Below are 26,596 nucleotides of genomic sequence, written 5' to 3'. Positions count from 1 at the left end.
AAGATGCTTCTCAGTGCAAAACAGACCACTGGGTTCAGCAGGGGAGGATGCAAACTGCAGAGCCTCTGGTTTGTACACAGATCCCCACTGCATCTGCTCCGGGAGATAAGCTGGTATCACTCCCCTTTAGAAGCATGTAGTGGTGCCTCTCTCTCCACAGTGTGGGAGACCTGATGATGGTTTTAACTTACCACGAAAGTTTAACCGAGGCTGGGCTCAGGTAGTTTACCACCCCCTTGTCCCCATTGTGAACCTCCTTTCTGCCCTCCCGCTGGGCACTGCCCCCCATCATTATCAGTGACCAAGGGGTAGAGTGACCACCTGTGGCTCTTCGATGAGTCAGAGTTTAGGAATCATTCGGTAGCTTCTAGCAGAGCAGCTAGCTGTTTGTTTTTGGAGTATTTTTCTCCCCAGCAATTGTAAATAATCCTTTCCCTACTTAGCATGCATAGTCTGCCAACTTCTTAAAAGCAGCTGGCCTTCGAGACCTGGGTCTGTAGTCTCAGATATCCCCACTCTTTTCAGTCTTGGTGATGTTTCTCTGTGATGTCAGGTTTGGGCTGGGTGCCTGCCTACACAGGTGAAGCTGAATGCCTCTCCTGTTGGGAAAAAACAAAAGGCAAGCCCTTTCAAAAGGGGTAGAGAGCATGTGAAACAGAGGCCTACAGGGGCAGGGTGCTCTGCTCCAAATCCACACACAGTTCTGTGAGCTGCCAGAACAGGCAAGAGTCGGGGATGAAGGTGCGTTTGGTGTGTTCCAACCTGGGGATAGCGTTTAGTATTGAAGCACTCCTTCTCTGGACTCTGTTGGCCATTCCCTCTTTAATCCCGGAGCCCTGCCAGCAGCAGAAATGTTACAAAGCCCATTGCAGCTAAGTGCCCCAAAGTGAGGTCATGGGAGAATTTCAGATACACTTAAACAGCGCCCCTTGTTAAAAAATCGAAACTATGAAAAAAAAAATCGAAACTATGTAAGGTAGAAGAGGATGACAAGTGTTAAATTGGGTTGGCAGATTAAAAATTCAAGGAAACAGCTTGGCATGAATTGGGTGATCCAAGAATGCTTCAAGGAAGTGGTGGCAGAGGCAGCAGGCAAGCCCTTATCACCAACAAGCCCTGTCCTAGGCCCATCCTGCCCTGAGGATGAGTAATGTCAGCTTTCTGTTCCTGAGCCACTGTCTCCAGCCTACAGTACTGCAGTTGAAGCCTTGAGTGTTGCTTTCCAGTACAGCTGAGGGTGAACCAGGAAGCTGGAGGTCCACCTTGGTGGCCTGGATGAGTAGTGCATAAGAAAATAATAATAATAATTAAGATTTTTATGAGTGTTTACTGTCTGTGTACAAGGCACTGTTTCAAAAGCTTTATACAGTAGGCTGTTTGTTTTATGAGAACAATTCAGGTACCAGTCATGTGAGTTTAATGACTTGTGTATGTAATGGAGCAAATTAGCATAAAATCTCATTGGCCATAATCTGTAGCTAAACCCTGTGGAGCAGGCCACAGCTTTCTTAAATGGCCTGATACTGCAAATGAAATAAGAAATAGGGCTTCATGGTTTTTTCTGCTGTTCCTTTATCTCTGCTGCCAAAAATGTTCTGATTTTGAAATCTTTCCACCTTGTGTAAAGTTTTTTTTTAAGTATATTGGTATGTGTGTAACAATAATATAGGGCTGGGAGAGGTCTTTTTTCTTATTTTAGGCCTATAAAAATCAAGATTAGTAAGAACTGACTACAAATAGCAACTTACTGGCTATTACTGAATTTAATGAGGAAAGCAGCTTCTTAACATGGTTTTGCTTATTTTTAAAAAATGTAAGTGTCATGGTTCCTAAATGGTGGTAGCTTTTCCTGTTAAATTTTCAGTTGTAATTTTCCATTGGCTTTGCATTTCTTTGAAATAGACATAATTAAACTCTCAAAATAGCCTCTAGCAGAATGGATTATGGCTTAAAAGAAAACATAAGCAGGCAACACAAATAAACCCATAGCCCTTCCTTCCAAGCCCCACCTCTGGAGTCCAAAACCTACTAACCAAGTGAAAAGTACAGGGTTTCTCTTTGGTTAAAGCTTTTCTACATACTACAGTGGGAGAGCATCATCAATTATGTCAAATTCTTCTTAAGCTAGCTTTGGAAATGAGTCACTTGGGCTTAAAGCAGGTTATTGTCATTTCTGTGAAGAAAGCAAGTGCTCAAATTCCTTTGAGGAATGTTTTCAATTAGAAAAGAATAAGATGAAATGTAAATATTTAAAAATTCTAAGGAATGGCCACAATCTATGGACCAGGCTCTGAAAATTTTCCACTAAACCTTGCATGTGTGATTGAGAATAAGACAGCTTCGTTTTATGGTTCTCTATATGTGGAATTTGGACTGTACGATTTTGTGGGTGTGGGTGTTTCCTTTAAAAATAAGCCTTCGTGGGGTATTTTTACACACAAAATGTCCTAACTTTGCGTTCTAAAGCTGTTCTCCACTTTGGTACATTTGGACCAATCAAATGATCTTCTTTTTCCCTTCTCCTGAAATTTCTTAAGTTAGTTTTAAGGACTCAGAGTTCTTCTCCACCTTTTTTCTGCCCGTCTTTTCCTCCTGACCTTGGCGCAGATAACTGGTTGGTGGTTTTGTACCCCTTTCATCATGCAAGTGGACAGACAGACACTCCAGTGTGACACAAAGCCTGGCCCCAAACATTCACCCTTGGCTTGCTTAAGAAAGTACCTCTAAGAGAGGACATTTCTGCAGTAATCTCTGTGAAACCTAAAAATATCCTGTTTCCCTGAATGAAAAAGACACAGCTAACGATATTAAGAAACTCAGTAGATGGTATCAAGCTTGGCCTTACAAGGGAAGATTAACAAATGACTGATTAGCCATCGAGCTTATCCCTGTGGGTCCAGAAACAGTGAGTATATTGTTGGTGATGTCACATGTAAGCATTTTAGCAAGATACTTACTGTACTTATTAAAGTGCTACTTGAGAGACTATTGTAACAGATAACAGAAATTTTTTCAGACCCTCTTTTCTTATTTACCATTTATATAATGTTCATGGAATGGAGAAGTGCCAGTGTACCTCATTTAACCCAACGGATACATGTTCAAAAAAGATATAAATCAATCGCATTTTAAATTCAGTAGAGAAACTCAGAAATTTAAAGTACTCCAACATATGGGTGGTGTAAGAAAAAAACCCTAATTTATGTTTTGCTGGTTGGTGTTGTAAATCCTGCCTTGTGCAAACATACCCCAAGAAGAACCTATCTTCTCATTAGACCTCAGTATTTCTCCTGCATCCCTTCTGTGGAAACTCGCCGAAGATTTACTCTGAAGTTGCATTATATAATATAATAGTACTTAGCCCCCAAATGATAGCTCAGCCTGCTGAGGGAAATATGCACCAGGCCCAAGTTGAACCTTGCATCCCTCAGAAACCTGTGAATTAGGCAGTTCTGTCTTTTCACCCTTATACATTTATGAATTGTGAATCCAGCTTGTTTCATTTAGGACCCAAGGTCTTCACCTCGCAGCAGGATGCCTAGTGTTAGTCAAGGAATTACATGTAACCTAAACAACTAGCATTATCCACCAAATACCTCCTAGAAATGGAGTTTGTAAGTCAGATTTTTGTAAATGGGATCATGTTTTAAAGGCATAATAGAAGCATGATCATTAAAAGAACTTTGGGTACACTTTAAACAATGAAATGTATCTTCATAAAGCTGTTTTTTAAAAAGCAGCTTAGGCAGTAGACTCATAGAGCTGAGAATTGACTAGTGGTTACCAAGGGGGAGGGGTTGGGCCAGGCTGGCAGGGAGTGTGAGGGGGTAAAGGGGCACAGTACTTTGCAATCACAATATAAGTTGGTCACGGGGACTGTAGTACAGCCTGGAGAATAGTCAATGATTCTGTAACATCTATGTTGATAGACAGTAACTGCACTATAGAGAATGAGAATTTTATAATGTGGATAACTTGTTGAACCACTGTATGGTACATTTGAAACCAATGTAAGATTGGGTATCAATACTTCAATAAAAGAAAAAGGCAGCTTAGAGTGGATGTTTGTGCAAAATGAAGGCATTGTGTACTACAGTGAATCTAGTAATCACCCTTCCCCGCCTCCTCCCTCTCACCCCACATTCACCATTTTGCTTAAAGTAATATTGTAGTATCCTGCATTGCCCTTAGTTAGAGTGCACGGCTGTGTGTCAATTACAATGGCAGGCACTGTTGAGAATTCAAAAGAAGTAGAAGCCCCCATCCCTGCCTTCCACAGAGATCTGATAATATTTCACCCTAAAAGGGGGGAAGTCTGTGCCTATATACACTTCTCTTGAGAGATTTTTATTGTTTTGTTTGAGAAGCATGTATGTTTGTGTTTTATAACCCAGTAGGTTATTTATAGAAACAGCTCATATTAAAGTATAGCTGTTACAGCTCATCCCCTCTTGTCTTCTGTTATCCCTAGTTACTGCAACAAGGAAGTGTACAATAAGGAGAATCTTTTCAACAGCCTAAACTATGATGTGGCAGCCAAGAAGAGAAAGAAGGACATGCTGAACAGCAAAACCAAAACTCAGTGTAAGCCCTTTGTTTTGAACTAAAGAAGAAAGCTATTTGAAGATCGTTATGATTGGTTTTTTGAAAAAAAAAAATCACACCTCAAATGTTAGACATCTGCTTTAATGTTTACTGTGTCATTGACAGAGGTTACTGGGATCTTTGCACTCAGAAACCTGGCTGTGCATTTTATGAGCAAGATTAATGTGTTCTTTATCGCCTTGTTTATAAGTCAGTTGCTAGCTGAGGTGTTTTTTTTCCCCTGCTTGTCACTTACAGTTGACATAGTTAATTTAGTCATTATACAATGATCGCTCAGCTGAGTCAGTTCCAGTGAGTGCTTTTATTTTTTTGTACTGTGTTCTGAGGCTTTGCAAATAGATTTGTGTCTCCCTCTTTCCTCATATAAGCACTATTAACATTTCTAGATGCTGTATGTAAGAGTACAGAGTTCTATTAATAAGAAGGAATTACAGATCTTTAGTTTAATCCATCTGTACTGCTTGGTTTCCTCGTGCTCTCTGTTTCATTTCTACTTTTTATGGCCTTGTATAAGTTGTAGGCTTGGCATTTAAAATAACCTTGTACTTGAGTATTTGATGTTTTCCAATTGGGAGCTTTGGTATACTAAATCTATCAAAGATTTGGAGTGCTTCAGACAAAGTATATTAACTCCAGCATTTAGACATTGCAGAAATTAGGCATTTGCATCCTCTTAGATTGTCAGTAGAGTCTTTGTATTTTTTGTCAAAACTTTTTGCACTTTTGAATAAATGAAAAAGAAGTTAGTTTAAAATCTTGGCATGTTGCAAATTTTAAAACTGTGTTATTTGTTTTTTGCTTTGTTTTGGTTTTTCTTTGTCTCTGTAGATTTCCACCAAGAAAAATGGATCTATGTTCACAAAGGAAGTACTAAAGAGGTGAGCATCCATCTACTTATTAAAGAGTATGTATAGCTTTATGCCCCTCCCCATAAGGTAGGGGTAAATTTGGCAACAATATTACTTCAAATCATGACTGTCTTCTTGGGTGTGGGTGGTGGTGGCAAGCAGCCCACTACCCAGCCAACCACCAAAGTTTGGGGCTATACAGGGAGGTGACTAGGTGGACTTCCCAGTCATCCAGGGAGATAGTGTGTGTAAAAGTGCTTTATAAAGATGATACACCATCTCAAATGCATTACTATGAAGCCCTGGCCTTTCCCTCAGGACAGTGCCTCTCCCTTGTTCTAAGATCTCTTCAGACTTCAACTCAGTTAAGTTGTAGCCCTGGACAAGACATTTTAATAACTACATTTTAATGGCACTTTATAAAGCCCTTTTGTGTACATCTTCTCTCTGCTCAGACATTTGCTTAGATAGTTAGGATGAAGACAGAACGATAGAATTTCTATCACTGTCAGGGACCTTGGTGAACATCTAGTTCCCTCAGTGATTCAAGGCCCTGAGAGGGCCAGTGATACACCCAAAACCATCCAGATTACTCAGAGCAGAACTGGGACTGAGTCAGGGCTCTCTACTCCCAGTTCCTTATGTGGTCATAGGTAAAAGATCAAAACTTCTTTTGCTTCCTCATGAAGCCTTAAAAACACTGCTGATGATCACAGCAAGAAAAGTGGTGCAAGGTGGCGGAGTTGACACAAAGGGTCTAATTCTCCTCCCAGGAGTATGCTACAATGACCGACCATCAGCTCACACGTCATATATCTAGCTCCAAACCTTTCCTAGATAAGCAACTACTTGTGATTTTCCCCTTCTAGTGCATGCAGAGAACAAGGGCCCCAACGTGGTACATGAAGAGGGGTGTTTGACATGACTAGAGCAGCCACCATACTACCCATCTTTGTGGCTCACAGGGGGCACCCTGAAAGAGCTTATCTTGGCACAGGAAAGAAGCAAATGGCCATAGGCTGCCTAAGTCAGTCATCAAGCATTTCAGTAGAATCCAGGCAGATTGTTCTGGAGAGTGACCTCTGCACCCTGTTTCCACATCCAGCGCCATGGATATTGCACTTTGGGGGAAGCATTCAACAGGCTGGACTTCTCAACTGCCATTCTGGATTCCAGAAGGTTTAACTACGTTGTACGGGTAAGTCTCCATAGACAATCCTGACTCTCAAGCTGAAGTGTCTTTCCAGGTTGTCTTGAAGAAGTTTCCCCCAATAAATAACTTCTTAGGACCCTGAGAATGTTGAAGAAAGCAGAAAATGGACTCCTCCATTCCCCCTTCCCTGAGGTACTCCAGGTTCTTACTTGGACCCCATTAGGATGTTCATGAGACCGGCCATGACTGACAAGGCCTATGTAATACTTCCATGAGCCACTCCCAGCTCCGCGGATAAATTGGAGACCGTTGGAGGCAGCCAGGGCTAGGGCCCAGCACTAAGCGAGCTGCAAAGCACTTGGGCTTGTTTGAAAAACCTCCTGCATCTCTGGTTGTTCTTACAATTGTCCTCCTCCTTGTCCTGCGTTAGGTGACTAGGTGACCCCCAGGCATTCTTGGTTTAGGCCACAAAACCGATGAGTTCAAAGCACCTCAGTGCTTCTTTCCCATGACTCCCTAAGATCCCACCTCCAAGTGACAACAGAATTCAGTCCTATATTCACTGAAAGCTTGAAACTACTTGAGTCCCTTGCTTTCCATTTTAAACCCAATGTTGGAAAAAAAAAAGTTCTTAATAAGCTTCTAGCAAAATATTAATGATAAAGGCAGTAAAGCAAGTAAGTCTATGACCTTCAGGTCAGTGATTCTTTTTAACTGGCTTATTGTGGCTGTTTCCCCTGTAAGCTACCTTGTGCATTTTCGTCAGTGGTGCAGCCTGGGAGATAGCAGCCATTTGGATTTTAGGTGCAGAAACAGGAGGGAATTTACCCCGCGGGTGTTGGCTGTTTGGGCATTTTCTTCTTCCTGGGTGGTTGTGCCTCTCAGTGCCAGGTCACTGAGTCAGATGATTGCAAAGGCTCAGCCAGAGCTGTGACATTCAAGCCCCCTTGAGGCCTGGACCATTCACCTGTCATCTGGGCAGATGCAGACCTGGCTGTCCCAGCTGACCTGATAAAAACCCAGGCCTCCTTGTAGGTTAGAAGCTCTGAGTAGACCTGTCCACTCTTCAGCTGAGCCCTTATTCCAATTCAAATGGGATGAAAATGAGACCTTCTTGACGCAATGTTTGTGTCATTCAGTGTGACTGTGCCACATCCGGGAGGTCACTGCGCCCCGCAACCCAGTCCAGGCTGGACACAAGCCCAGGAAGATCAGGAAACTCTGTTGCTAAGAATATGAAGTTTCCATCTCCTAGGTGTTAGAGGAAGGCACCAGGTCTGATGTCTTGATTACAAAATAGTTTTTAGATGGTTCTCCTTCCTACCTGTTTTCTCTTTCACAAGAAATAAAATAGGATCATAATAGTGAAAATCTATTTCATGCAGTTATGTGCATTATCACCTTTCTCCTTTCATTAACTCTATGAAGTGTAGGTACTTTTATTACCTGTTTAAACAAATGGAGGTGCCCCACGGTAAAACAATTTGTCCAAGGTCATGAAGCTATATAAGCAACAAAATCGGGATCTGAAATCTGGGCAGTCTTAGAGTCCATACACTATGTGAGCGAAGGATCAAAAGTAAAACAGATCAGATCCTAGCTCCCCCACTTTAAAGCAATGTCAGCCTAAGATTCAGCTTGCCCGCTGTAAGGGGACTTAGAATAACCTCAACTTCACAGGTAGCATGCAATTCAGTAATATATTATCTGTGGAAATACTCTGCAGAGCAGAATCTATTATTTCAAGTCAGCTACTAATACTTACTAATGCTGATTCTCCCTAAAATGCCTTGTCAATTGAACTGATGAAAAATGTTTTTCTGCTTAAAAAATAATTAGTGGGGAATCTTGCACTTGATTAAGACTCTGCACAGAGAACTTGTGTCTGATAGGATCTAATTATAAAATACATCATGAGCACTTTCCCTTAAATAATCTTTTAAGTTATGGAAACTGCTGAATGCCTTCAAAGTTGTTAGGTTCAGAAATAGTGGAAAAACATTCTATTTTGGAAGGAACAATCTTTTTTTCCCCTTCACTGTTACAGCCCTCTGTAATTTGAGAAATAATATGTTATTTTTATAAAGAGCTTAAAAAACTTTAATGATAGACACCACGTTTTGAGGGTTTTCTTCTAAGGAACTCAATACACTTCTCATATATTCTTCTTATCCTTAAATCAACTTTGCAAAGTAGCTTGCCAGTATGTTATCCCAGCTTACTACTTTGACCTAATCGTTTCTTAATATTACAATGATTCCTTAGTTCCAGTAAGAAACCAAACCCACTTTGAAGGCCTTAAAATTTTTTTTAAATTTCTTTAAAAACAAAGTGCATTTTTAAAAAATGTATTGTGTTCATGCCAGCTGTCATCTTCCAAGAAAGAGACATGCAGAGGGAAAAAAAGAGATGGCTGACACTGCTATCTCAAAATTTTATAATTTTTGCCAATAAATATGAACATTTTGTCAAATTTTTGGAATCAAAAATTTTGAATATAAATGAGAAGTTTTTATATAGCATTTGTACCTCATTTTAATTGGCATCAAGCTATTCTCATTGTCTCTACACACTCGCCAATGTTTAAATACAACTTTGTACGTTTTAATCATGATTTAAACTCTTTAGAAGCAGCAACGTGCCCATTTAGGAAAGGCCATTTAAGAAGTTGTTTTACACCATATGCCTCAAGACCAACACATTTTGGAAATTTCCCTGGGGAGCTGGCAAGGATTCCAGGGGCTGGGCCAGCGGTGGCCTGGAACTGGGTAACCATGAGGAGGTGGAAGCTGACTAACTCACCAGGGCACAGAGAGGCCAGCAGAGAAAGCAGGTCTCCAGTAAACTAGGAGATGGCTTCCGAGACCACAGAGCCACTCCCAGTTCTCTGAAGTGAACCTGCTGTGGCCCAGTGGTTCTCAACCCTGGCTGCAGTTAGACTCACCCTCGACGCTTCATCTGCAGAAGCACTCCTCGGGAATGCCTGATTTGATTATTGAGGGTGGCCCCCAGGCATTGCTAATTAAATTTATCCTCCTGACAATCCCAGTATGCTTTTAAGTTTGCAAGCCAGTTCAGAAACTACTTGGGAGCTCAAATGTTAATATTTTGCGTACTGGGGTCTTAAATAGAGGACTTTAATGCTTTAGTGCTAGGATGACTTTTGATGTGGTCCTCCCAGCTCAGTGGGATAATAATGTGGCCAAGTACACAGTAACTGTACATGCCATCTTTGGGCCAGGAGGGTCCTGGAGAACCTTGAGCACTGGGTTTCCTGACGGGAACGAACTGACCCAAATGTGCTAGTGGATAGGAAGGAAGAATAAAAGCCTGCAACCCCACTCTCTGTCCCTCTGCAGCAAAGAATATCACAACCTTAACCAGTATAAATTCTTATTCTTTCCTGCATTACCACCCTATGTCCATTTGAATGTGTCCTGCAAGTTACTGCATTTCTACCACCACTAAAAGCCTTTTCCAAAAATATGTTTTAGTTTAACTTGACTGGTGGTTTGGCAAACGAAAGGCTCAAATATGGCACTGTGACTCACAGTCAAAACCAATGCCTTAAATTAAGGGCGTGCTGCTGCCAAACCCCTAGTGGGGCATGATGTACATGAGCAGCCTGGCCCCGTCTCCAGGTTCCTCTGCCACAGAGACCTTGCGTTAATTTGGTACTGCACACACTCGGTGGCCTTCCTCAACAGAGGGTGGCCCCTGTCACCTGGGTCTTAAAAACTGTGGTCCCTCTTTCCTTTGGGACTGTAAAGCTGGAATGGAGAGAAAGAGGTCAGCTGCCACAATGGCAGTGAAGTCAAGAGAACAGAGCCCTGAGCCTGTCTGAGAATGACTCACAGAACTGGGGTGGAATTGTGACTCCACTGCGGGACAGGAACACTGGGATCACAGGTGGGTCCTTCAAGAGTGCTGATTAGGCTGCGAGTGACTTCACAGGAGAAAGTCCGCATCCCTTGGCATTCCTGGCCTTCTCAATCATAATAAGCATTCGGGCAAGCAGATCCTACAGTGCCCACAGAAGCAGGGGCATGCATCCAGAAGTGGGAGCTACCTGAAAAAGTGGGGAAGTCTATGTAACTGCAGAAGTAATGGGGTGCTTGCAGAAGTAGGAGAGATGTGGGGTTACCTGATGGTGGCTGAGAGCCCAGAACAATGGTGTTTTTGACCCATGGACTACTAAGTAAATAAGTCATTTAAGTATATGTTCTCAATTTATGTGTATTCATTTGTACATAGACCTATAAAGGGTGCTAACAATGGTATCTACCCCATCCTGTTGCTGTGAGAATTTAAACTGAATCTCAGGCTTTTGAACAGTGCCTGGTACAAGGTGAGCACTCAGCATCACTTGTTATTACTATCCTCTGGTTAGGTTCCTAATTACAGGCATTAGAAAACACACAAACATAGAAGTTAAAGATGAAAATATAAAGACAGATGTATTATGATTTTCCCACCTGATTTTCTCTCCCACCCCATTTTGGAGACTGCTGGATCAAAGGGATGCCCGTTTGTATAAATTTGCTCTTGAGAACTCAGAATCTAAACATATTCCACCATGGGCCCAGAAATATATTTAACACTAGAATTCTACCTAGTTTCTAGGCTGTCGGGTGCTTATTATGCAAGGACTATGCTAAATTGGATAGGTGAGCTGAGTTTCAAGTGCCAATTCAGCATTTAATTTTTTCTCATCCGAGAAGGGATGTTCCTGAGAGCATTTGACACTATACTCTAAGTTGCTCTGTTTGAGGATAAGAGAGAGGTGTACTTTAAGTACCTGTAAGCTTGGATCTGAAGGGTCCTTGAATACTAAAGGAAGAGTTCTCCAACAGCAAGGAAGTGATAGCATCCTCTGCCAGGTCCCCATACAGCACAAATTGCTTGTGAGGCATGGCCAGGATTTGGTGAGGTAGAGAGGTGAGGAAGGCTTGGCAGGGAAAACTGGCATTAGCAGAAACCAGGAGAAGGGAAAGGACAGAAGTGGAGGGAAGGGATGGTGGGCCAGGGGTCAAGAGCAATGTGATAGCCAACCTCAGGGGACTGTAGAGAGTGCTGGAGTAGAGAGGGTTTCAGCAGGATCACTGAGGCCGACAGAGCTGCTTAGGTTGATGCAACAGGGAGTAAGACGCCACTGCAAGTTCAAAAATACATGGGATGGATGGAAGACAAAAAGGCAAGTTTCTTTCAGCTGACAATACAATTAATTTGTGTAAACTTGGCCCTCCTTCTTAGGATTTTAATGCCCTCGGTTAGAGAGATGTTTCACTTGCAAATAATATTTACCCAATCTTGACGTGCATGAAGATTATTAATGTAGCTGAAATCTTCTCTCTTCCAACCTGTCAGTGTTCAAGCTCAAAGTCAGGACAAAACTTTACAGGTTTTAAATCTGTGTTACCCATTGAGTAAATAAGGAAGTACACACCGTTGGTGCAGAGGCACCACCCAATGTAACCAAGAGTTCATTGCAAAAGACAGTTGTTTTGTGGCCACCTGGCCTGGGTATTGAGCATGTGAGAAATCACAGAGGCTTCTTGAAGCTTCTTCCCTACCTTGATAATCCTGTGGAATGTTTTCCAATCAGACATATAATTGAAACTGCAGAGCCCACTGTCACAGGAAATGGAATTTAGGGATAAATTATGTTCTTAACAATACTCTATGCAAGACAGAGTATGCTTGGGCTTAGTCTCTTCATTAAGCTCAGCGTGGTTTTTGTCTCAAACTGACAGAAAGGGTAGCGGTTGCTTTTAATGATGCTTTTGAAGCCCCAATTATTTAGTGTTCCTCTAGATCTCAGCTGTCTGCCCTCCTGGAAAGTGTTTGTGTTATGTTTGCATCATAAGTAATCTCTTCCTGGGGACTGGACCCCATATGAATACCAGCCCAACAGTCCAGACCTTCTACCATTTACCTTGACTATGTCATTTGACCATCATGAACCTCCTCACCTCTAGAGGAGGAATTTGGCTGTACTGTTTCCCAAGTCCCTTCCAGCTCCTTGAGTCTAACAGAGAAATGTATTAGAAAATAAATATTGGTTGAGTGCCTCCCTTGTTGCCAGGCTGGGGTAGAGTGGTAAAACAACCCCTGCTGTCTTAAGGTTCCTATCCCAATTAGACAATCAACAAGTACATAAACAAGATCATTTCAGTTATGTATAAATGGAACTGAGAAGAACAGTGGAACCATAGTAAGATAAAGATGGTGACTGGGAGGTCTCCATGGAGGATGGTCTGGGAAGGTCCCCCTGAGCAGGCCACATTTGAACTGAGATGCGAAGGGTGGGAAGAGCCATCATGTGAAGACACGGCAAAGACAAAGGAAGGTGGGGGTGAGCTGAGCCTGTGCAGGGAACCAAAGGCGGGCTGTGTGGCCAGAGCAGAATGAGTTGGGGAAGCACTGTACAAAATGAAGCTGGAGAAGGGACATGTACCAGATCAGGGAGGACCTTGCCAGTCATGGAAAGGAGTTCAGATTTTTTTTTCTCTATGCAAAGGGAAGCCGTTTGAGGGTTTCAAGCAGAGAAGTGACATGACTGATGTATTTTTTAAAGTATGAATGCTATGATGAACTAAAGGAAGAAAAGATAAGAAATCTGCTTTTTCTGTGGGTACAGGAAGATAGGAGGAAACTCTGTCTTCTGCCCATTCATGTTCCACACATCACTTCAAACTGTGGTTGATATCTGCTCCAAGATTCGTTATATGATATTGCTTGCAACTAGGTTTTTTTGCTCCAAAACTAGCATGAGCCAAAGCTCAAGGGCAAGGATGTGGTTTGGCATGTGGTGACCACCATCCCTTCCTCCAGTAGCCCAGAACCATTCCTGTATTGCACGGTAGTCACTGCAAATCACGCCGGATACCGTAATGATACCATGGAATTCATGAGCCGAGAGCTCTCCCTCTTCCTCCCCCTTTGCCCGCCTACCTTTCCTTACACAGCCACAGATTACTGGCACCTGAGTTAAAATTTGCCCAGCTGAAAACAAACAGGCATTCCCATACAAGATCTTTTCCCCTGCTCTCTTTTTCTCTTGTGGTTTAGGGGTAAAGAATCCAACTGGGTAAGTCATCTTGGTAGGTAAACTGCTAGATATAATCCTACTCCCCTAAGCACACAGCTCTCTTAACGCAGAAATAAAATTAATGATTTCTGCCCTCTTTACCATTAGTTCCACATGGGACTACCTTACGGCTTATAGGTTATGCTGACATGGAAAATAAACCTAAATGTTTTTTTAGGTTTTTTGTAGACAAACCCAAATATGTTGTTAACACTTTCTGGGCATTATTTCTCCCTTAATGTTAACAGCTGATTATATGTTACAATGTAGTATTGATATAAAATTTCCAGATTCTTTGCCAGAACATAACAATACATGATATTGCTACTATTTTTAGGGTAAAGTTTGGCTGTAGATGCAAATTTGATTGGCCTTAACAAACTGAGGTCCTTGAGCTACTAAAATGCATGTTCTCTGTTAGACACATCTGGGCTCAAGTCCTGGCTCCACCCCTTCCTACTGCTGGATTGCCTTTAGGGAGTTACTTAACATCTCTGAACTGCTGTATCCTCTTTCATCAAATGGAGAACCCGCCTCATTGGGTTGTCATTGAAGATTAAACACGATCACACATGTGAAGTGCTTAAAACAGCCACTGGCTATGCACTCCTATGTTTATCGCAGCACTATTTACAATAGCCAAGAAATGGAAGCAATCTAAGTGTCCAGTAGATGAATGGGTAAAGAAGATGTGGTACATATACACAATGGAATATTATTCAGCCATAAGAAGAAAACAAATCCTACCATTTGCAACAACATGGATGGAGCTAGAGGGCATTATACTCAGTGAAATAAGCCAGGTGGAGAAAGACAAGTATCAAATGATTTCACTCATCTGTGGTGTATAAGAACAAAGAAAAAACTGAAGGAACAAAACAGCAGCAGACTCACAGAACCCAAGAATGGACTAACAGTTACCAAAGGAAAAGGGACTGGGGAGGATGGGTGGGAAGGGAGGGATAATGGGGATAATGGGGCATTACGATTAGCACACATAATGTAGGTGGGGAGCACACGGGAAAGGCAGTATATACAGAGAAGACAAGTAATGATTCTATAGCATCTTACTACGCTGATGGACAGTGACTGTAATGGAGTATGTGGGGGGGACTTGATAATAGGGGGAGTCTAGTAACCATAATGTTCAAGTAATTGTACAGTAACGATATCAAAATAAAATTAAAAAAAACAAAAAAACAGCCATTGGCATGTAATAAACACCCATTATTGTTAGCAAGGTCAGAAGTTAAGACTTCATAGTAGATGCAACTATGTAAGTCACAAAATATATCAACATTAACTTTTATCAACAGATAGGGAACTATTAAATGTATCACAAACATAAAAATGACAGGCAGGAATTTTAAACTTGAAAGAATTTAAGAATTTGGTTGACAATACATAAAATTGAAATACAGGGATCCCAAAGGTCTCTTAAGCCAGCTGTACTTTACCCTACTAATTCATTATGCCCTCCTGGCAGTAATTTTACCTAGTAATATTCTCTATATTATGATTAAAATGAATGATAATAATTAGAGTATAGTCTTTATACCAGGCACTATTACAAGTGCTATAGGAACTCCTTTCATCTTCACAGCACTCTGAAGTGGGTGCTATTATTATGTGCATTTTGCAGATGAGGAAACTGAGGCAGGCAGTTTGGCTCTGGAGCCATCACTCTTAAATTCTGTTTTATAACAGAAGTTGGCAAAGTGTGGCTCTAGGGCCAAATCTGACCCCCCATCTGTTTTTGTAAATAAAGTTTTATTCGAACACTGCCACACCTATTTATTTACATATTATCTAAGAGGGCTTTTTCACTACAGCTACCGAGTTGAGTAGTTGCAACAAAGACTATGTGTCCCACAAAGCATAAAATATTTATTTTCTGTCGTTTTATAGAAAAAATTTGCTAACCCTTGCTAGCAACTTTAACCTTCACTAAAAGATAGGGATTTGGGAGGGGGAAAAATAATACCTTATAATAATATGCCCTGTATTTGGTACTTACAGTGGGTTTTTACATATTTATCTCATTTGCTTATCATAACAACCTGTGAAGTAGGTAGTCTTTCTATTTCCATTTCAGAAACTGGAATGAAGAAACGAGTTCAGAGAGGTTAAATGACTTATACCATAGACTAGAAGTAAACTCCATGAGTCTAGGAATCATGTGTTGTTATCATTATATCCATGTATGTACCACAATGTTGGGGCAGAGTAGACACTCAGAAAATACTTGCTACATGAAAGACAGTTGTAAAGATCACCGAGCTAGAGAATCTAGGTCTCCTCCTATTACAGGGTCCTTTCTCCTGACCTCACAGCTTCCTGGCAGTGAAAAGAGGGACATTCTCATAAGACGGGATTAAAAAGGGTAGTTGACATGTCATTCTGCTGTCAATTGACACTTTTGCTGGTGTATTCCTCCTCCTCCTTAGTCAAATATCACCTGGATCAGACCAGAGAGCTTTTGCTTTTTCCCTAAATGCATAGTCATAGCTTTGAGTTTTCTTGTCCTTGTGATTGGTACATTTTTAGACAAGATTAACACTGACACCCTCATGAGATGGCAGTCACATGGAACCCGGGTTTTGGCTGGATTTCAGGCAGAGCTCTGCCTGCCCTCTTCCACCCCATGATGAGTCATAGTGCACAGCCAACTGCCCTTCAGAGAGCAACTCAAGGCTTTTGTTTTCTTTCATCTTGCTCAGTGCTGGTCATGTGAGGCTTAGGGTATTAATAGACCATCAGCTTGGCCTTCCGAATCTTGTTGTTAGTCAGGGAGATAAATGAAAGGTTTGGCCAGTCCCTTTGTGCCATTTTTCACTCCTCTTGAGTATCACGTGCTGGTTGGTGATAGAATTGAACCAAAGAGGCAGAGGGCATTCAGTGTGGTCACCACCCAGGGACGTGGCCTCTACTGATGTTTGGACTTTTTGCCTCTCTTAGCAGGCACTTGGTCAACTCCTGACTTCCAACCCTAGGTCACAAGAACTAATCTCAACAGCCCAGCCCCAGCCTTTTCTGCCTTCTTCTCCCAGTCAGGTATCCCTCCCTGCATACGTGAGTGACAGACACATAAGCCAGGCAGGAAAAGGCTTGGGTTTTTTTTTTTTTCCTTAACTTAAACTATGTTCAGGAATTAAGTCTGTTCACAGTTTGACAGGCTCCTAAGGGGCTCCATACTGACAAAAGTTTTAAACAAATGCCTTGGAAGCAGAGGTTCTTTGAATTGCCCAGGGCTCTGAGCCAAAAGTTTCAGTTCTCTGCAGCCCCATCTTTAGAATGTCACTTTGCTGTTCCCTCAGCCTTAATTCCAGTGCCCAGCACAATGTCCCACTCAGTATTTACTGACCTCAAGTGAGGCTGGGCTGGGGCTTGGCCAGGCAATGACACTCCCTTGGAAAGTTTCCTAGGAGCAGGGATTCAAGCTTTAATGTAAAAAGCAGTGGTGGGGTGGGGTTGGGGGGTAGGGTGGTCTTGAGTCTCTAGGTTTAGTACACTAAGTCCAAGGCTAGCTTTACTTGGGAGCCTGCTGGGTTCCAGTAAAACTAATTACTTTTACTTTATATCAACCTCTTTTGTTTGATAACTGTGAAAGCATCAAGTATGTTGAGAAGGACTGCTGAGTCTTCCCGCTTTTGGGGGAGTATTTTGGTAAGGTTTAGGCTCTTGAGCCTCACTTTGCTCATCTGTTTAATGGGCTGAACTAAATCATTTCTAAGATGCCCTTCTAATCATTTTTCAACAATAGAAATCTTTGATTTTTTTATATCTTGCCACATCTGTAAATAATCTTACTATTGAAGAAAGACTGAGCTAAGAATATACCAACTTAAATTATTATCTTTATTTCTTTTTTTTGGTGATAATGGAGATGGGAGGGATGGGACACACTCCTTTAACAAACAAACCAACCTTTATTGCCACCTAAATCTGTGCCAGCACTGTGCTAAGGTCTTCATATGCATTCCCTCATTTAAAGTTCTGAACAATCTCGGGGACTCTAAGTATTATTAGGACAGAAGAAGAAACTGGGGCACCAAGAAATTTAGTAAGTTGCCCATAGACACAGAGCTCACCAGTGGTCAAATTAAGATTTGAACCTAGAGCTAAGAACTACAAGGATCCTAACCTCCAAACAGAAATATGTATATATATACCATATATCCCTGAATTTCTTTCTCATCTTTCTACACAAAGTTAAGTGCAATGGAAGATTCTCATTAATAGACATTTTTATTGAGCACTGCATAAGCAGGATAAGAACTGCCACTTCCTTGGAAAGTGCACATCACTGATGACCATCAGCTTTTAGGTGGTGCCTTGAGAGCAGGTGGTGCCAGGGGGAAGAAGTTCAAGTAGGGGTAGAATTCCCAGTGGGAGTGATTATGTTCAACCCAAACACTCACAGGTCATCGGAGGTTTTGTTCCCTTCAGAGTACCTCCGCTTTACTTGCTGGAGTAGGACAAGTACAACGAATTCACCGTGGCTGAAGCCAAACTCTTTATATTTAAGAGAAAAAAGCAATTAAATATTCAGCCTGATTCCTGGGTTTTGAATTACCCCCATTTGTCTTTCACTTTGAACATCTGCTTTTTATTGCATTAAGGCTCTGTCTGCCATTTATCTCTCCCCGTCAGTCTGTATCTACGTGTCATGTGACTCAAAAGTAAAGATTAGAGGAGAAAAATATCTCTGTATTCTAAGCCTAGCAACTTCTATTTTTATCCACAGCTGTTGGAACTGATAGCAAAGTCACAGCTTACATCCTTGAGTGGCATTGCCCAAAAGAACTTCATGAACATTTTGGAAAAAGTGGTACTGAAAGGTGAGCTCTCTCTCAATCTGTCACCCCTTTTTATAGGCCTGGGGATGGGCAGATGGATTGTCCAAGAAAGTGGACATGTCATTAGATTTAAAGGAACGTGAGTGATGGAAATGAGTAACTCCAGATGCATTTCAGGGGTACCAGATTCCAGTTCAGAAAGGAGTGCCACTCATGCTCATGACAAAGGGTGAGCCCATCACCCTCCTGTCCTTCTATTGGGATTATGCATTGCCCTGCTGTAAGCCTCTCAGGCTTAGTGCAGGCACCTGTCCCAACCTTGGCTACCAAGACTCTGGATTCCAAATCCCTAGAAAATTGAACTGTGTACAAGGCAGAGTAGAGTCACAAACTATTTGAGCAAGGGGAACTTTAGGGAACTTTAGAGGGAACTCCCTGACTCAACTAACTCATTGTATATACTGGGAAGCGGAGGCCTGTGAGAAAGAGTGATTACCCATAATCCCACAGAGTCAGCCAGACAGGATTAGAATCCAAGTTCTTGACCCCTGGAGCCGTGCTCCTACTACTGACCACCTAAAAGAAACATCACTTCTGGGCAAAAGAAACTGCTTTCAGATCAGGTGAGTCATTGGTGCTGGTGGAACAATGAAAGAGAAAGAGTCTTTGTAGAAAACTAGGGAGTAGAAAACAAAGAGGGACCTAGATAGTGGAAACTCTACCCAGTAACCTCAAGGGCAGACGCTTGGCCAAGTGTAGAATAAATACTAGAGAGAAAGAAAACCGTATCCCCAGAGGTAGTACCAGGTAACATGAGCAGAATAAAGAAGAAGAAAGGCCCACTTATAGAGTGTTCCAGTATCATAACTGTTATTACTTCTTTTTCTTCCCCACTTAAGTCCTTGAAGACCAGCAAAACATTAGACTAATAAGGGAATTACTCCAGACCCTCTACACGTCCTTATGTACACTGGTTCAGAGAGTCGGCAAGTCTGTGCTGGTCGGGAACATCAACATGTGGGTGTACCGAATGGAGACGATTCTACACTGGCAGCAGCAGCTGAACAACATCCAAATTACCAGGGTAAGCGGGGCTGGCAAGCCTGGCTTCTTCCTCCAGGAAGGGCTTGAGGCGGCTCCTCTGCAGAGATGCTGGGCAGTCTCGCCAGGACTTTAAATCCACTCTGGTGATGGAGGGGTCTGGACTGCTCTGCTCTTTCTGACACTCTCTATGGGGTACTGAGAGCAGGGTGAGGGACTTCGGGGTAAAGGGAGGGTGGGAAGATAAAGTTGGCAAAACAGGACCAAAGTATGTGAGATGACAGTCAACAGAAACATGTGGAAACTGGAGGCTTGGATTTGGGGGCAATGATGGCTACACCACTGAAACCTTTAGGCAGATTCAGAGATCTCTCTTTGCCCATTTCCCCTTAAAGAATGACCTGTTTAGAGCCATAGAATGCTGCCTTGAACACAACAGAGCTGTGATGGCAGTGGCTTGGAGAACTGGTACCAACCTTTTAAAATTCTAGTTCCAGTTATTAGTGGTTATGACAAAGTCTTTGATTAAAGACTGTGAACATACACATAAGAAAAGAGATGAGCAATTCTCACTCAAAGCAAAACAAAACAAAACAAAAAAAATGTTTAAGGCCCTGCCTATATCATTATATTACCAGCTCAACTACTATCAGTAGTTGCTTTTGGCTTTTAAAGCATTCACTTGGCCCTCAACTCTTGCCCTGTTACTAGTGAGCAGGAGGACTAGGACCCACAAAACATGTGAGCAATCCATGGTGTCATCTCTCACGGCTCACTAATGGGCAGACACTTAGGCAGCTCACGCAGCACTTGGCTGCTTATCTAATCACTGACTGCGGTTTTAAGTGGTTCCGGGACCCAAGCTGGGAAAGTTTGGGTCTCCCCGTCTCTCGAGAATGTAACATGAGAAAACCTCTTTGACCTCTTTTAAATATTTTACTCCATGAAGTTTTCAAAATGCACTGTCCTTCACTTTACTGTTAGTAACCTCTCTGGGCCTTCGTTTCTTAAGCGCTGAAGCAGAGGGAATAATTAGAAGTCTCAGTTATGTGACTCCCTTAGAATCACTTAGGCTACAGCTCCCACACTTCCACACTCCTGCACACATGGAGCAGAGCATGAGCCCAGAGGATCTTCCAAAAGCCATCTCAATTATTTGATTACTTTAAGAGAGTGTGGGTATTATGAACATTTTTCTGATTTACTCTAGTAATTTACCCCATCCCCATCTCTCAATTGTAGGCATAGTTGGACAGTGTGAATTTGAGACCCAAACTCCCAGCTTATTTCTCACAGAAAACCCATGTATACCTCCTACCTGAATTCTGGTATTCTCTATAGCCTGGACTTAACGCTTACTGTTTTATCGAAGCCTGGGAGACAGTTACCCAGCCAGTGATATAATAAGCAAGCCCCATTTGTCTCAAGTGCTCTTCAGCAACTTTGGGGCACCCATTTGGATTTTTGGCCACGACTGCCCATGAATTTTGCACGTCCATGAGCTTACTTCCCTAGAAACCCTGGGGTTGCGACACACAAACACTCTGGGTGGTAGCCACTGTAGGTGCTCTTACCTTCATAGTGCCAGAGTGGAGAGGGGACCAGAGAAACCCAGTGACTTTCCCTGAGCTTGACAGCAATTAGGGCCAGAGCTAAGGCCAGAACCTGGTCTCCTCAGTCCTAAAATGGTGAAGGTTTCTTAACATCAGTGCTTTTGAAACTTTTTTCAACCCAGGTTTCTTCCAACTACACATTCAATAATCCAGTTTTTTGCAGACCTTTTAAATCCCATAAAATCCCATACAGGACAGATCAAACACTGACGTTCATCTCGCTCTCCCCTCTGCTCATGGCCCTGCATCCAGGCCAAACTATTCTCTGCACATTCTAAGCTTGGTCCTGCCTCAGGGCTTTTGAGCTTGCTGCCTCCTCTGCCCATCCGGTCTGCTGGAGCCACTATCATCTCACCTTCTTCTATTACCATCTGAAATTATACATATATTCACTTTCCTGTCTCCACCCACTGGCTTATAAACACCACAAAAAAAGGGCACTACCATCTTGGCCTCTCCTCTCTTGCCTCTACCTTACACAAGAGCAGAAAGCAGCTAATAAATATTAGATGAATGAATGAATGAAGGGATGTCTCCCCCTGCCTGAAATACTTGTTCAGAGTTAAGAGGAATACAATTGGAACACGTCCTGTATGGATGTTAGGGGCAGTAATGCCTACCACATAGCCCTGGTGTAAGATTTAGTAAGTTTACATATAGAAAGTGCTTGTGTCCTTGCTATATATCAGGAAGCGTCCGCCATGGAGTATGCATGGAGACACAGTATGCAAATGTGTCAGCAGTGGACACTCAGTTCTAAGTCCTTCACATATATTAACTCATCAAGTGAATAATTACAAGCAGGAGCCATTATAATAGCTAGTATTTATTGGGCACTATGCTAAGTACTTCTATGCATTATCTCATCCTCTCTGCCCAGCGACGCTATAGGATATGCTTTTCCTCATTTTATAAATGAGAAATATTAGATGGAGTAGTTGAGAATAGTCTGGCCTGGGCGTCACTACAGGTAAGATGCAGCATGTGGACTGAACCCAGGCCTGTCTACGGGGGCTGTGCTTTTTCCCACTGCCCCCTCCTCCCTTATGCCTTCCTTCCCAATCCTCCTTGGGTCTGAGCAGCATTATTTTGAGAGCAGTGCTAGAAACCCATGGAGCTCTAAAGAGCTTTTCACACAAATATCCAACTCTCCAGAGGAAAGAAAGATTGAGAGAGAGAGGACTTAGTTACTTCAGTCTGAACTATATTTTAAAACTTACTTAACAGTTTGGACCAAAGAGAAGTATGTTATTACACAAAAATGTTAAGGTGACATTTAGAGCATAATTGCTTTGTATTGGCCAAAGTTCTATCAGTATCTTCCCAGCACATAAACTAGTTTTCTTTCAAAATATGATATCTAATTCTGTAGAACCAATTTTTATTGGCAAAAATAATTAATAAAGGATGAAGGGGAAAAAAAACTGAGAGAACTGATTTCTAGGGGAAAAAATCAAATAGAATCACTGTACTGTGGGCGAAGTAGTGTTGGAGCATGTGAGGGCAGGATGGACATAAAAGGATTTTAGTCAACTGCTCAATGAGAGGGGCAAGAGTGGCTTTTAAAAATACATTTATATTCAAAAAGAAGGCACGCAAGCAGTTACCATGTATCAGGAGTGAGGGCTCAGCATGGGGTCTGGGCAAGGATTTTGGAAAAGTTCAGGTTTGAAAATTTGAAAGTGAACTCTGCCAAGTGGACTTTAATAGGAGTTCATGTAATAATTGGCCTGGGAGTTTTAACCAAAAAAGTAGATGCTTTGAAGTGCTGGAAACAAAAAGAAAACCTCATGGCAGTTTTATTAGCTCATATGATCAGCAGCAGATGATAAATGACAAATAGGTCTAGGACGTTCAGCAGTCCAGCGAAGTCCTGGATTTCGCTAACAATTGAAAGTTCAGCCCAGCAGCCTGACCAATATAAACTGTCAAGTCATAGATACAACTGATGAGTTACAAGGCTGAAGCTGCTCCAAATCTGCAGGAGCTGGAAGGGACCTTCGGAGTCTTCTAAACCGATTCATTTTGGACATGGGGAAATTGAGGCCCGGACTCCCCAAGGCACCTGGGATCCATATATGCTGCTTGTCCATCCCACCTTCCTCCCATGCCACCTCCCCTTCTTCTCCATGGCCCCCTTCCCAAGGCTCTCGGCCACCTTCCCTCTATACACCTGTCCTGCTTTGCAGGGGACACAGGTGGGAACTGCCAAGACTGCACATCGCCCTGAAATCCTGTGTGTTTGGGCTTTGATGTGCCTCAAACCAAGTTTAGTTCCCTAAGAACTTGGGGAGGGAATTTGATACCCATTCCCAGAATGTTTTCCCTGAGCTAAAGAAGGGTTTCTTCATCCTGGTTTTTTTTTCCTGTAACTCCCACAGAGAGGACAGAACATTGAGCTAAAAATGTCAGTAGTAAAAAATCAAGTAGTTAATCAATCAAGTCAAAAATCAGGACTAGCATGAGAAGGACAAAGTACATTCTCAGGTGATTTGTGCTGACTTCTTATCCAAATGGTAGCATCCAGTTGCTGTTCAAGAGATATCAGCAAATAACTAGTGAGGATCTCCTGTGTACAGACTGTTCCCAGAGCACTTTGTGCTTAACTCCTTGATAGCATTAAACGTATTGTTCAATAATTATTTGCTTATGTTTCTGAGTTTCTTGCCCTCAAAAGAAGTCATTTGTGCTGGGCTAGTCTGCAAGGATATGAAATTAGATCCTGCCTTCAAGGACCTAGGTCTAGGTAGGGTAATACGAGCTCATCCGAATTTAAACAATAAAGGGTTTAAATATAAGTTCAGGGATGTAATAGAAGACGATCCTGGAAAACCTCAGGACTAATGGTCAATATTTTATCCACAGACAAGGAGTTTTCAAAATGTTCTATGGAGTCATAGGTTTGACTAGAGATGCCCCTGTGGATGGTGGCAGTTGGGCCATGGATTCTGGACCAGCCATTCCCAAAGCACAATTACACACCCTGACACAGGGCCCTTTTGTTGTTTTGTCTACTTATTTATTTGGGTGCCATTCACCACCACCACCACCCAATATTTATTGAGTGCCTAGTGTATGCCAGGCATTCTTCTAGACTCTAAGGATGAAGCAATGAAAAAAGACAAAAATTCCTGCCTCAAAGGAGCTTACATTTTATTGTATTTTATTATTATTATTATTTTTGGTATCACTAATCTACAATTACATGAAGGACATTATGTTTACTAGGCTCCCCCCTTCACCAAGTCCCCCCCACATACCCCTTCAGAAGGAGCTTACATTTTAGCTGGAATATTCCAGTCAAGGTTTCTTTTGGAAAAGTTTTGCATTACTTAACAAAAGGGAGATTTTTGCAATAAATATCTGAAAGAGATCTGAGGAATTCTAGGAAGATGCAATGAATAAAGCCTAAGGTAGTCACAAAAGCAGAAAAGGCCTTTCAGAGGAAGTGGGTTTGAACTGGATCTGAGGAAAAGTAACATCAGACGGGCAGAGAGGACTAGGCAGAGGACGGGCCTAGTGGGCAACGTGCTGGATGCCAGCAAGAAAACCTGCTTGGAGAGATCAGTGGTCACAAGGGGTCAGTGGGATCTGAGGCTGGGGTGGCAGGCAGGGCACCCTGTCCAGTGCAGCGAGCCCTGGAGGGAGATAGAGAATTTTGTAATTGAGTGAACTGAGTAAATTGAAGCACAGGAATCCAACATCTGCTATTTGGAGAAACTTAAAAAATAAAAGTATAAAGCTTTGTGAAACAGGAAAATCCCTCTGGCATCATTCAGCTTGAGCTGCTCCAGGCTATTCTTCTTGGGTCTCACCCATCAGTCCTGTTTCTGCATTTAGGGCAGGGAGAATTGCTAGTGGAGGAGGAGGGGACCGCTGTAGCCCTGGAGGACGTCACTTGGTGAACTGCTGCCCTCTGCCCCCGCAGCTTACAACTCATCGTCACCCTTCTCCCCACAGCCTGCCTTCAAAGGCCTCACCTTCACTGACCTGCCTCTGTGCTTACAACTCAACATCATGCAGAGGCTGAGCGATGGGCGGGACCTGGTCAGCCTGGGCCAGGTGGCCCCCGACCTGCATGTGCTCAGTGAGGACCGGCTCCTGTGGAAGAGGCTCTGTCAGTACCACTTCTCAGAGCGCCAGGTCAGTGGAGCCCAGTAGGCATCCCCCTCCCTTTTCTGCCCAGACTTCCATGGTGTTCCTGTTAAGCATAATGTGTGGGTTCCCCTCTCTCCAGGGCTCCCTGGTTGACAGGGAAAAACAGTCCAAGGAGTTTCTAAATAATGTATGTGAGGGGATTTCTTTATAGGTGGTTTTAATGGGAAACAAAAATTTTAACCAACTCACACTTTACAACTTGCTCAAAAAAAATTCATAAAGTGGCACCAAACCTTCTTTTCTAAAGTAACTTACAAAAACTAACTTAATTTTATGCTATTTTATAAAGCACTTTTACAGATATTACTTCATTTTATTCTCACAGCCCAGGGAAGTGTAAGTATCATTATGCTCACGTGAAACACATGAAGAGACTAAGCCCACAATGGCTGTGTCATATCCAAATTAGTAAAGTGCCTCTCCAGGTGAGGAAACTGGCCTTGAATTTGAATTCCACCCAACCCCAGCTCTAGGCCTGCCTCCCCTCTTCATGCTACCTCGGGGTTTTTCCCCAGTTTCTTTATATAGATGTGTGAGTTCATCAAGTTCTGCTCATGTAAGCCACCAATATTTAAATAGGAAATAGAGCCACTGTACCAAGCAATTACGCATCTCCCTGTAAATAATCACTCAAGCCTGTAGCAAAGAAGATTTAAGTTTACTGAGTTCACCTAAACATTAAAGGATTACCAGTGGCAGTTTACTAGGAGTCACCAGGAAGATGTGACCAGACACTTGCTTCTCTTAAAGACTGTTAATCAGCTTGGGTTTAACTGGGTTTAACCGGCCCAGAAGGTGCTCCTTTTTATCTTGTCTATTTTTTTCCCTGGCTATTGCAGGGTATAGATGGAAAAGGGGGAAAGGCGACATGAACAGAACTTTTCAGAACCAGAAAACCACAAAGCGTCTTCTTGATGAACTCTCCTGCAACTACTTTTATTTGTTTGATATTTAGATCCGCAAGCGATTGATTTTGTCAGACAAAGGCCAGCTGGATTGGAAGAAAATGTATTTTAAACTTGTGCGATGTTACCCACGGAGAGAGCAGTATGGAGACACCCTTCAGCTTTGCAAACATTGTCACATTCTTTCTTGGAAGGTATGTGTCTCAAGGTGGCTGCCACAGACCCCCAGCCCACCCCATCCCAGCCCCTAAGAGCCAAGAGCACCAGAATGGCAATGCCAAATCCTTCCCTACTTTTCATGATTGCAGCCCCAGCTAAAGATGATGGCAAAACTGATCCAGTCCCTGGGAAGAAAAATATTCAAAACCTTAACTTCCTTTGCCC

At 42.4% G+C, this 26,596-nt stretch overlaps 1 protein-coding gene across 1 annotated transcript in view; it reads left to right on the top strand.

Moving 5' to 3' along the window:
- Positions 1-26,596, top strand: part of FBXO32 (F-box protein 32) — a 34,179-nt gene that overhangs the window by 1,944 nt on the left and 5,639 nt on the right. The window contains exons 2-8 of the mRNA XM_036883095.2: positions 4,472-4,584; positions 5,434-5,483; positions 6,559-6,651; positions 18,444-18,537; positions 19,395-19,579; positions 25,110-25,292; positions 26,263-26,406. Of these exons, the coding sequence (XP_036738990.1) occupies positions 4,472-4,584; positions 5,434-5,483; positions 6,559-6,651; positions 18,444-18,537; positions 19,395-19,579; positions 25,110-25,292; positions 26,263-26,406 (862 nt within the window). The remainder of the gene's footprint in view (positions 1-4,471; positions 4,585-5,433; positions 5,484-6,558; positions 6,652-18,443; positions 18,538-19,394; positions 19,580-25,109; positions 25,293-26,262; positions 26,407-26,596) is intronic.

This window comes from Manis pentadactyla, chromosome 3 (assembly GCF_030020395.1).
Source record: "Manis pentadactyla isolate mManPen7 chromosome 3, mManPen7.hap1, whole genome shotgun sequence".
NCBI classification, from domain to species: Eukaryota; Metazoa; Chordata; class Mammalia; order Pholidota; family Manidae; genus Manis; species Manis pentadactyla.
Note: the sequence above shows the minus strand (reverse complement) of the source record. Positions and strands in the feature narration are given on the sequence as shown.